Below are 12,959 nucleotides of genomic sequence, written 5' to 3'. Positions count from 1 at the left end.
GCGTGGATTGCATAGACAGGCTTATAGCAGAGGTAGAGCGGAGAAGGCATGAGAAAAGGGAAGGGAGAAAGTGACACAGAACAATAGACTTTGAGAGGAGTTAAGTATAGGAAGCTATAGAGGAAGAACCATAGGTCACTGCTTCACAAGCTGCTCAGCCAGCTAAGCACAGGTCCTATATCAGCCTCCTGTTTCAGTACTCTGTATCTGATTACATGAACAGCACTAGAAATTTGGGCCCAAGGTAATACACAGACTCAGGAGTTTCTTGTCATTCTGAGTTGACCTTCTTATAGCAGTATATATAGCAAAAGTACCTATATATTTTTCTAGGAAATGGATTCTTCAGACTTAAAGGATTACTGATTTTTATGTGATCAGTTCTTTTTAAAATTATCTTGGAACCTAGAGGTTTTTATTTCATAGTTCTGTTTTGTATACTTAGTAGTGGTCTAACTTACTTGGTGAGTCAGTAGTAGAAGGGTAAGGTGGGGCCTTCAGTTTGCCCTAGAATCCTTAGGTTTTACTACTTGACCTTCATATTATTCCTTAATTCCTGTTGTTGTATCTACAATAGGGGGGATACAAGGTTAGAACTTAAGTGGCTGCAACCTGAATACTATTAAGAATTCAGTGCATAGAGCCTATTGATGGCAGGACTGTAGCATCTAGCTACTTTCATAAATGAAGAGTATCTTTTTCTTACGAGGCAGTCAAAAACTGCCTGAGAGGTAGCAGGAATAAAATGTAAGCTTCTGGGGTTCGTTCTCGATTTACTCCCCAGTTTTAGTGGAAAGTTAGAAATTGATTTGATTTTAGAAAAGAGGTTTAATACTTGACAATTCAACTGTACTTAGGCCTCCTTAGAAGCTCTTTAAGAACTGCTCTTCTCCCCGTAACTAATGTCCCTTGATTCTGCGTGGCATTGATTTTACTGATGAACGAAAACCATTATCCTTCCAAAGCATTAAATAACTTGTTCTCTTGAAGGGCAGCCTGAATTTTAGTTGTTGCTGTCCCTCTGACTGGCAACTTAAACCTGGGACAGTTTTATTCACGGGTCTTGGAAATCATGTAGTTTAAACAACTTGACTTTTAAATTCCTGTTTTGTAATCCAGTGTCTCTAATGATAAGCTGCATAATCTATAGAATGGGGAATATGAATCAGATTTGCTTACTGATCTTTCATACAGTTTAACTAATGACAGACTTAAAACATCTCTTGCAAGATATCACTAGGCCTCTTGTTTTGCTGAAGTGCAGTTGTTTCTCACATAAAATATTCTATACTGATAGAATGTTTTGAGTTCATCTCTCTTCACTCCTCTTTGACAATATTAGAGTAGTACACTCAGGTTTGTGCTTGTTCGGGATCAGCAGTCAGGATTGTAAGGGGACTTGTGAAATATGAGCACTAGGAAAGGGGTGTTAAGCAGGCATCACAAGGAGAAGAGATTAGATCTTCTTTAATATTTATTATAAAACTTTGTGATTACCTGAGATAATTTTCTCCTGAGCATCCTGTGATAGCTACCATGTAGTCTCTGTTTTAGAATGAATGTTTTCATTCTGATGACACATATATTTTATGTTTATGTACAAAGGAGTCTAATGCAATCATTCAGCTGGTCAGCTTTAACATTCATAAAAGGTCTGTTTGATACTCAATTCACACTGAGAAAGGATAACAAATATTTTTTAAATGGTATTAAGCAAAAATGTCGGTGTAAGCTCAATGATTCTTTCAAAATTGACACCCAACCAAATACAGTTAGGGAGCAAATTCTTTTTGAGATTAAGTATGAATTGTAATTGGAGGGCCAATATTTATTATTAAATGACTTCAGTTATTGTTGACATCGTTTGTCCTTTTTTACCTTTGCATGTGGTCAGCAAACAAGTTCCACAAGTTTAGAGAGAATCAAGACTATGCTGCATTATCTAAATAATGTAAAATAGCTAAATTCATGCCACCTTCCACCCAAAGATGTGGAGTTTTGAGCAATTTTTAAATCCCAGCGGGATTTAAATATGTGGCTGTTGCTTGTGCATATTTAATAATTTCTAGTCTCTATTTAAAATCAAGTAGCCTCTTCCTCATTGACATCATTGTTTGTTTCAAGCAGTACTGTCCTCCTATGTTTTTGGATAGTCTCACCTCACCCTTAACAGCAAGCAGTACGTCTGTCACCACCACCAGCTCCCATGAAAGCAGTACTCATGTTAGTTCATCCAGCAGCAGGAGTGAGACAGGGGTCATAACCAGCAGTGGAAGTAACATTCCTGACATCATCTCATTGGACTAACGGAGGACTCACTTGATTCTGGGAATCACTCATCAGAACTGCTTTTTCTTGAATTTCTAGTCTGCGGAAACTATTTTTTTTTTTTTTTTTTAACAATTTGGTATTTATTGAAAGTCAAATGGATTCTTTTGCTTTCTGAGGCGAACACAGAAGACTGCAACAAGAACCAAATGACATGCAAGGATTTTTCTTAATCATACTGTACTCTCAGCATCAGATACATTCAGCCATAACTGTATCTTCCTGAGAGATGGATTTCAGTTTCGCACATTAATGGATGGAGTCTACAAATCAGTGGAAAAAAGTTTTTGTTATAATAGAGCAATAAATTATGTAAATATTCAAGTAAACTTTTTTCTAATTAAAACATTTTAATCACTGATTCTAGAATGACAGCAACTTCTGTTTAACCTTATATGAAGGAAAAAAAATATATGGAAAGAACTTAACATTTGCTGAATGAGTCCTTTCCACGGAGATCTGTTCTGTTTCATTGAAGTAATGAAGTTTCAGTAAGTGGCCAAAGCTTGGGTTCCACTTTTATTCCTGCAGTTCTACTTTTCTTCATGATCCCATCAGAGAAAAAATGGCATTTGTGTTATGTGGTTTTTTCCTGGTTATCATTTACGCTTTGATGTTGTTTGCTGATTAATGTTGTGTGAAGTTCTGGAATTTGGTTACTCTTCACTGGTGATTATGTTTAAGAGCACTATGCAGATTCTGCCCTGACATAATGTGTATTATTATATTTTTAGTAACAGTATACTCTTCATTCTAGAGTTACAAATTTGAGGCTTACCTTCTCAAAAAAGAAACTCTATACAGTCATTGAATGAAATGTCTTTGGGGTACGGTGTGACTGGAACATTTATTAGAAATTTGTTCGCACTATCAAATATTTATATCTGGAAGCCAGCAGAAGAGCAGATTTTGGGAGGTGGTAATAACAAAATGTAATTTCTTCCCAGGAACTGAATTTGCTCATTTATTTCACAGAATAGTAATCAAATATTTGTTAAAACTTTGTATTTTGGTAGCACTGACATAGAAAATGTATTTTAGATTTATGATCATATTTCTCACCAGTGTAATTTCAGTCTCAGCAGAGATTTTCAAACTTAGGGAAAGGGACAGCGTTAGAATTTTTTTCATTTTTTTAAAGAGGAAATCTTCCCTGAAACCACAAAAGACAAAAGAGAATTAGAAATGTTTGAATTAAAGTGAAGAAAGTTTGGGGAGGATGGGCCTGAACCTACTTCCTGTCTCAATCCATGCTACCCCAAACACTCCAAGGAACCTCTGAGGTTTTATTGGGTGCACTTTGAAAATTTCTCTTCTCTAGTGTAAGTGTTTGATTTTAAATCACGCAGAAAACTGGGTTTTACTCTTAGAGAAACATTTTCATCTGAGTTTTACAGTTTGCATCATTTGACTTCCTAAATCATTTTTGAGTTCATAAGGATTTAGTACTTTTCTGTTTAGCTTTCTCTCTCTCAGCTTTATCTACCTTAAAAACAAAGTCCTTTTTTTTTTAATGGCCAATCTAACCAATTGATTTCTCACTCTGAAGTGCCCAGGTGAGGACTCTTCTATTTCACTTAGAATAGGGATGTAATACTTAAGAGTTGGTACAACTCCAAGGAGCTGACTTGTTTTTTTTTTTTTTTTTTTTTTTGCCCTTATTTTTTCATCTTCTCAAGTTTCCATGGCCTTGTGTGCTCTTTTTACATTGATTTAATTTCATGTGGTTTTCCATATCATCTATTCTTTGGCTACATCATCTCCTTATTCAGTGGATTATCCCTTTGTGGCGCTGCTTATTTTAAAGATGTAGAGGGGCAGGGGGAAACCCCGAATCTTCCAGCAGTAGTTGCACCATTTTTGCCAGTTTTACCTTCTTAGTCATTAGATTTCCAAACCTTGTTGAAGTTTTTTGGTCCAGATATAGTATTTCTTTCTAATAAAATTTTATGTTGCTGCTCTAAATACAGATCAAATTTCTGTTGACTCTGTAATCAGATAGAAAAAGTTTAATGTGATTTGTGTGGTATAATTTGTTAATAAAGAAATGATGTATATTTGTTATTTTGTTATGCTTTAGATTGTCAGAGACTCCCCCAATTTAATGAACAAAGCTTTATAAAGTAAATGAGAATATTAATAGAAATTAGTTTATTTACTTGGTTCTTAAAACTGATATTTCTTGGTTCTTATAACTGATACCTCTGTGCTTTTGTAATTGTGATTTGTTTTCTGTTGTTTTTTTTTTTTTTCTATTTTCTGTAAGCAGTTTTAATGTACAGTTTTGGTGTTTTACACTGAAATTACATATAAATTTTTAATTTATCTCATACAGGCAACTAGCATTTTAAAAAATATACTTAGAGGCTGGGTGCAGTGGCTCACGCCTGTAATCCCAGCAGTCTGAGAGGTCAAGGTGGGTGGATCACTTAAGGTTGGGAGTTTGAGACCAGCCTGACCAACATGGAGAAACCCTGTCTCTACTAAAAATACCAAGTTAGCTGGGTGTGGCAGTGCATGTCTGAAATCCCAGCTACTGGGAACACTGAAGCAGAATCGCTTGAACTTGAGATGTGGAGGTTGTGGTGAACCAAGATTGCGCCATTGCACTCCAGCCTGGGCAACAAGAGTGAAATGCTGTCTCTAAATAAATAAATAATACACTTTGAAGTTTATCATCTTAAAATTGGGGCTTACATTGTGTATCTGTCTTTGGACTTTAGTACTTTTTGCCTTTGGCCTTATGGCGAAGGCATAATCATGATGATTAAGCCATCAGCCTTTAATATGGTCCCTGTTTCTATCTAGACCCTGACTTTCTAGTAGTTTATTTTGCTAGCCCAGATTTCTGCTTAACCAAATATAAGGGAATTTCAGAGGGGTCATCTTAGCTGTCACCTACATTCTGTCAGCCAACTAGTGATTCTCTGGAATATCTTAGGAAATGAACAGTAATTGTCAGTCTTCTAAAGTCAAGTGTTTTTTATCTTTTTCACTTAGAAATATAAAGGACTTTTCTTGCTCTGGTAACCCCCCACAATGTAATTGGTGCTGAAAATAGCTTTGTGCCTGAGGTCTGCTTTCACTCACTTTCTGACCTCTAGATGAGCCACTTCAGGGTTTTCTGGCCAGAAAGTTATAAAAACTTGGCATCTATCCTAAGATAATTGTAAAGGCAAAATGAAAGCGTTGAGGTGAATTTAGGTTATATGGTACTTACCTGGTAATGTGTTTCAGAAAAGCTAGAATGAAAATATGATGCATAGGTAAGGGATAGTGAGGATAAGTTGATTTGTAATTCTTGGTATAAAACTCAAGTTTTTCTTAGTCTTGAGGAATTTGAAGAAAGGTAAAATGTTGGATTTTAAGTGAAGTAGGATTTAACAGGGACTGTTTTGACTTGGACATTCAGACCTTTCAGACACTGGACACCATTTCTAACCAAGTTGTCTTCTGCCAATAAAGTATTCATTAGTTTGTATTTTTAGTAAAGTCAATTTTTTAAAAGCATTAATTTCACAGGTATGCCTTTCATTTCTCTGGCCTCCAGTTGGTAAAAAAGCACTTAGCTGGTCCATTCTTTCTTTAGTAAACATTTTTTATTTTCTTAAATTTTCCTGCAAGATTTTCTACACTTTCATGGAATGTCATAATGGCATTACCATTATTTTCTAGCTCTTCATCATAAAAAATTGTAGAGCAGTGCACCATTTAAACATGTCTGACATTGGATTTAGTGGTCCTGCGTCCATGTGGTATGGGAGTTGTCATTTAGATTGATGATTGATAATTCAACCTGATTCATCATCTTTTTTACTACAGTTCTACATGAATGTGTTGAAACAGGTAGAAAAGAATTAACCATTTGTCTGCTTTTTGAGTCTAATGCTCCTGCCACGTGTCTGGTTTGTAACACCCCCACACCCCCACTTTTTTAGGAACCTGCAATTCCTAAAAGAAATAAAGCTGTATAAAATGTCCATTCTTTAATGCCTGCCTGGTTAAATAGTGTTTGTTTTTTCTGTTTATGTCGATAGTACATGCTCACTGTGGAAAATTTAGACAATACGGAAAAGTGTAACAATTGACTATAATTCTGTTACCAGAAAAAAAATCACTTTTGCTATTTTTGCATATTCCTTGCCAGTGTCTTTGCTAGTTCTGCATATTTTTACATAGTTTCATCATTCTCAGTGTAATTTGTATCCTGGGGTTTCCCCCTCAATCTACAGGTGTTATTCCATGTCATTAAAACCTGTGTCAACTATTATTAATTTTATGGTACTCCGTTGTTAGGGATGTGCCATGATTCATATAACGTTTCCCTATTTTGAAGAGTTTAGATTGTATCTCATATTACCACAGTGAATGTCTTTGTGTATAAATTATTTTCTTAGGATAAAATCCTGGAGGTGGACTTTCTGGTCAAGGTATGAACACTTTTGTAGTTCTTGATTCATATCACTTTTCTGAATGGGAATGCTAATTTATAGTCCAACTAGATGGTATAAGGAGTGGTCTAGCCATAGTTTCCAAGAAGATGCAACATTTGATCTTTATGCAGGCTTCTACACTAAGACTTGCCATGCTGATCCTGTGGAACAGGGTTAACTAATTTGTAGATCAAAGCCAGAGACTTTCCCAGGCTTTCTTAGTTTTAAATATATCTGACATGGGCTGGGCATGGAGGCTCACGCCTATAATCCCAGCACTTTGAGAGGCCAAGGTTGGTAGGATCACCTGAAGTCAGGAGTTCAAGACCAGCCTGGCTAACATGGTGAAACCCCATCTCTACCAGAACTACAAAAATTAGCTGGGTGTGGTGGCGGGCACCTATAGTCCCAGCTACTTGGGAGGCCAAGGCAGGAGAATCACTTGAACCTGGGAGGTGGAGGTTGCAGTGAGCTGAGATTGTGCCACTGCACTCCAGCCTGGGTAACAAAGTGAGACCATCTCCAAAAAAAAAATTATTTATGTGTATTAAATATGATATACATGACCTGACATGTTTCAGAAACACATATGGCTATCCAAGCTTTTCACATGATATTTCTTGCACTGTAAAGTTGCACAGATACTCTTTGTCAAACTGTATTTTCCATATTTAGTTCAAAAGTGATGTCACTTAAAAAGTCCCTTGTACCTAGGGCCCACCCTTAGAGATCAGCTCTCTTTTTCCTCTTCTTGTAGGCCCCATTATGGTCTTTCTAAGCTCCCCAAAGGCAGTAGAATCTACTGAGCCATAGGCATTTTGTTCCCCAGCTGAAGAGTGGTAAGGCTAAAATCTATAAAAACAGGCAAACGTTGCCTGTTTTCACTTTGTGTTCCCTTGTGTTTCCAATAAGTATAGCTGTGGGGAAAGAGAAAACAGTTGCTATCTTCAGATGTTTGAGGCACAACATTTTATTGATTGGCATAGCACAATCATTATTTCCCAAACTGCTTCCTAATTCTGAATGGCTTTTTAGAAAAGCTATGTGTTCTCAAAGCTTAATTATTTTAAGTGACAGAGTCCTAACTTTTATAAAATAGAATATGCCTTGTATTTTGGCCTTCAAACTTTTGTTTAGAGTGTTTTATAGGTATATGTGGGATAGAGTGTTATAGAAGTTTTGGTTCCAGACATCAGGCAGCTTATAATTAAGGTTCCAAAAATCAAGAATTTTTAGGCCGCGCGTGGTGACTCATGCCTGTAATCCCAGCACTCTGGGAGGCCAAGGCAGGCAGATCCTTGAGGCCAGGAGTTTGAGACCAGCCTGGCCAACATGGTGAAACCTCATTGTTACTCAAAATACAAAAAATTAGCAGGGTATAGTGGCTCATGCCTGTAATCCCAGCTACTTGGGAGGCTGAAGGATGAGAATTGCTTGAACCTGGGAGGTGGAGGTTGCAGTGACTCAGTAGTGTGCCATTGTACTCCAGCCAGGTGACAGAGTGAGACTCTGACTCAAAACAAAACAAAAAAAACTTAGTGCAAAGAACTTTCCAAGAATGTCTCTTTCTTGCATTGCCTCCTCAGAGGAAAGTGGTGGCATTCCCCATTTTACAAGTGAAACAGGTTTAGATAGGTCACAGCAAATGAGTAGTGAACTTGGGAGTCTGACCTAGACTTGCCCCAAAAGCCCTCTGCGTAAACTGAAGTGACATTAATTAGCTGTGCTATCTAGGAGACTGGTGTGAGAATCTAGACTTAAAATAATGGCAACTGTTTTCAGATGATGGCCACCGTAATAAGGAAGGAGTGGATGCTGAAGCTATTTCAAAGGAAAACTCAAGATTCAGTGACTGAATATAGGAATAAGGTTTGAATCTATTTTTCAAGCCTGGGTAACTTGGATGTTAATGGCACTATTTACAGAGTCAGGAGGCAGTTTAGAGTGAAGATGAATCATGTATGGGAGACAGTGATGAACTGAATGTTAAGCCTGGGATTTCAGAAAGGAGGCATCTGTAAGTCTCATTCCTGGTTTTTCTACAGTCTTTTAAGTAAAAGTACAAACCTCCCTTGTCATCTGTTTTTGCCTTCATTTATCTCCATTCTATGTTATGTTCTAGTCACCCATCCACTGCCTCCTTCCTAGGCTATGCTTGGCTACATCTTAGCCTTCCTTTTGATTTTTCTCTTCACTGCTTTGCTTGTAACAGATTTGGTTGCCACCTGAGGCCCTGCCATTCCCCTACAGCTCACACCAGCGTGGGCTGTGTTCACATTCTACATATCTCAGAATACAGTGATTGCTGTCTTTCCTTTCTACTCCATCATAATGCCTTGTCAAAAGTCTCTGCCTCAGAAACCCATGCCAAGAGGTTGTGCTATCAGCTACCTTGAGTCTTATAACTGCCTGATTATTCCCCCTTAATTGCTGGAGGCTTTGGCTCACAGTGTTACTTGCCGTCGTGATTCTGGTTGTCATTCTCAATTATCTTCAGCATTCTATAGGTGATTTATCCAAGTTGGTCTGTGAGGTTTTGGTTACTTTACCTCCAACATTTTCTTCTACTGAACCATGCCTTCTGTTTTTCTCTTTGCTACTTGTCTAGCTTAGACTGCTCTTTCATTATTGCAGCCTTGAGCAAATCCTCAGTCACCTATCCATCCTCTGACATGATGTGGCATAGTTCCTTTGCCCATTCTCATGAGTTAGATCAAATGTTACTGCTCTCTTTTCAGACCACATCTTTCTCAGAAGATGACTTTGTTACTTAATTCAAACAGAAGGGGCATTCCATCAGCATGATTTCTCCCCACCTATGCCCACCTCTGTCCTTTATTCCAGTCTCAGAGAATGAGGTATGCCTTTAAGGCCAACTCTGCCACATGGGCCTTTGACTCTGGTCTCCTCCTGTCATCTTTTGGACCTTCCCCATCAAACTTCCCCTCTCTTTCACCTCTCTACTGCTGCTTTTCTCTTGGCTTACAAATGGTCTCAGTCATCAAATATTTGAGATTATATTAGGTTCCAGGCATTGTATCAGGCACTTGGAACACAAGACAGGTTCCTGCCCTCACCAAAGTTGTGCTCCAGTAGCATCAACAGAGGTGTGAAGTAGGGAGATTACAATGTTGTTGGTAAAAGGCAAAGTATAGGGTGCAACAGGAGCATATAAATGAGCCACCTCAATGATCTGATAGAAGTAATATGTAGAAATGTGAGGATTAATTAAAAGCTTGTCCAGAAAGAGGGGTGGAAATGTTTAGAATTGCTGGAAGTTTGTTAAGGAATATTAAGAGAAATATGCATAGACAGATTATGAAGGGCCTTGTAAAACCATGAGGAGGCATTGAAGAGCTTTCATGATCATTAGTAGTAATGAGAATTTGTTGAGTTTGGTGTGATTATCTCCATATTACAAATGTGGAAACAGATCCTGAGAGGGTAAGTGACTTACTTGCCCATGCAGCTTGTGGTTGAGGAGTCAAACCTCAAATCCAGTTTGTAACTACTTTCTCAGAAGTTCCTTCCTTGATCATTCTATCTAAAAACCAAGTGTTTCCTAACTGTCCTCTTAGCACAGTACTCTGTTTGTATCCTATCAATACGTAAAATAATTCCTGCATATTGTCTGTTTCCCCTGCTAGATTGTAAGCTCCATGAGGGCAGGGGTGATAACTTTTTTCACTTGAATCCCAGAGCCTAACATGGTATGTGGTGCATAGAAAGTGCTCAGCAAATATTTTGGATGAAGATAGTGGATAACGATTTGTATTTGACTTATGCTGACTGGAAATTGAATACTTTTGGAATATATAATACCTGAGCAGCAAGCATTCACCAAGAGAGGAAAACAGAAGGAGGTACATGTTTAGGGTAGGTGGTATAGGAGATGGATGCTGAGGTGTTGGAAGGCAGCACACTGACCTTCTGAACTCCAAAAACTTAACAGAGTCAAGGACTATTAGCAAGGGGTGGGTAGAGTGGGGATAATAATGTGGGAATAGGTGTGTTACACCTGAAAGTCTAAGCAGCTCTTTGTAGACCCAGCCTACTGTGTATAAAAGGCTGGAGAAATTCTTCATGTGATCTACTCTGTGTTATGTACTGAGGACCACCATATCTGGGTGAGATATACCACACTGAGTGATACAATATAATTGTAAATGTAAACGTAATTTATCCTCAGTCTCATGGCTAGCCACCTGATCCAAATCATTGTGAGACTCAATACTTTGGACCTGGAACAAGAATCAGTTGACCTGATGTCTGAAAGACATGCCCACCTGCTATTTTGTAAGTTAAATACATATCCCACAATTGATGGGTAGTAGCACTGAAACTGTGAAAGTGTGTGAACTCATCCAGAGGAGTTGATGAATGAGAAAAGAAGACTGGAAAAGGAAGACAAGGAGATCAAGAAGGAGCAGCTGAGACCGAAGGGAAACTAAAGTATTTCAAGAAGCAAGTGGTTAGTTAAGTTAAAAGCTGCTAATACAGCCTGAAAAAGTAAGTATCTGTTTTTTTTAAAACCTTTAATCTAAAACAACACCATATTTGATTGAATCTAAGTACCTGATTGTAAGATTAATATGAACAAACAAAAATTAAACCTCCTAATTAAACTATGACTTATTGCTTTCATTGGTCAATGAAAGTTCTTCAGTATGAATCCTATTAAAATGTTGGAGAGGGTTGAATATGAGTCTTATAAATGAGGAATTAAGGTAATTTTTGTCTTCCTTTGGCTTTCTTAACCAGGCTGTATCTAGTAATTTCATCAAGAACAATTTCAGTGTAGTGACCAGTTTGAGGTGGGGGAGGACCCCAAAGTAAAGAAATGCAGTAGCAAGTATGGGCAACCGTTTAAAAAACTGTTGTGAGGGTCAGAGCCACAGCAATACAATTGTATGTAGTTGAGGGATTTTTTTTTTTTTTTAAGACAGAGCCTCTCTGTTGACCAGGCTGTAGTGCAGTGGCGCAATCTCTGCTCACTGCAACCTCTGCCTCCTGGGTTCAGGCAGTTGTCCTGTCTCAGCCTCCCAAGTAGCTGGGATTATAGGCATGCGTCACCCCGCCCAGCTAATCTTTATGTTTTTAGTAGAGAAGGAGTTTCACCATGTTGGCCAGGCTGATCTTGAACTCCTGACCTCAGGTGATCTACCTACCTCAGCCTCCCAAAGAGCTAGTGCTAGGATTACAGGTGTGAGCCACTATGTGTGGTGTTTTTTTTGTTTGTTTTATAGTGGAAGAAACTTGAATTTCATGTCTAACTGCAAATAGGATAGTGGGATAGAAACAGAAGTAAAAATGCTGCGGGTACAGGAGGGGTTGACCAAGATCATTGGTACACCAAGGTTCAGGAACCTTGAATAGCAGAGTTAAAAGAGTTACTTTGGTTTGGCTTTCATGTCTTTGAGAACCATGTGATTGATGTGGTTGATTCCAGAAGTGAGGAGAAGGTAAGGATGATGTATGAGGACAAAAGCTAGTTTGAAATAGCAATCCTGGAGAATTAGAGGATGGACTAGCAGTGAGTTGGACACTGTAGACTTACACAGTGATAGCTAAATGGCAGAGTTTTCTTCAGTAATGGTCATTGTCAAGGCCATAGTTGTGGAAGAGATCAGAGGCTGGATTTATTTAGGGTTGGGGTTTTGTCACATTGGTGCAACAGAATGGCAGAGGTAATCTCCTAAAATTGCTGGTAAGTAGTTGACATACTGGAATCTGAGCTGCCATCACACTCCTGGAATTATTTTTGCTGAAGTCAAATGTGCTCATAATTGCCAAGTCTCTTGGACTTGATTTTTACTAGCTTCAGCATCTGCAGTTGACACAGTCTCTCATTTCTTGGTTATTGTGCCAACACGTCTTTTTCTAAGGGAACTATTTTCTTCTCTCAGCCCTGGAAATGTAGGTGTAATCTTGCTGGTCAGTGGGATTTCCCTCAGCCACTTGACCTACATTTCTTGGTATGATCAACTATTAATATTCCACTAGAATGTAAGTTCCGTGAGGGCCAAGATTTTTTGTTTTGCTAATCAAGTGTCTAGAATAGTTTTTACTTGGAACTTAACTATGCCATTGTATTTGAAGTGACTTTCTCATAAGCTGTTTATGTATATGTGTGTGCATATGTATATATTCATGTTCCTTTGTGTGCATATACATATATATGTAGAGCTGTACGTATAC

The 12,959-nt window shown here is 38.1% G+C and overlaps 1 protein-coding gene across 31 annotated transcripts in view; it reads left to right on the top strand.

The window, feature by feature from the left end:
* Positions 1-12,959, top strand: part of PIAS2 (protein inhibitor of activated STAT 2) — a 181,550-nt gene that overhangs the window by 122,872 nt on the left and 45,719 nt on the right. For 9 of the 31 annotated variants that reach the window (XR_013525880.1, XR_013525882.1, XR_013525883.1 and 6 more), the window contains one exon: positions 2,128-4,385. The exons of 9 other annotated variants lie outside the window; for them this stretch is intronic. Coding sequence is in view for 14 of the 22 variants with exons in the window: in XM_035270952.3 (XP_035126843.3) it covers positions 2,128-2,307 (180 nt within the window). In the remaining 8 variants the exon portion in view is untranslated. Of the gene's footprint in view, positions 1-2,124; positions 4,386-12,959 lie in introns of those variants that run through there. 13 more of the 31 variants (XR_013525881.1, XM_035270962.3, XM_008979742.5 and 10 more) reach the window with 2 other exon arrangements.

This window comes from Callithrix jacchus, chromosome 13 (assembly GCF_049354715.1).
Source record: "Callithrix jacchus isolate 240 chromosome 13, calJac240_pri, whole genome shotgun sequence".
NCBI classification, from domain to species: domain Eukaryota; kingdom Metazoa; phylum Chordata; class Mammalia; order Primates; family Cebidae; genus Callithrix; species Callithrix jacchus.
This window is presented reverse-complemented; position numbering and strand designations above follow the sequence as displayed.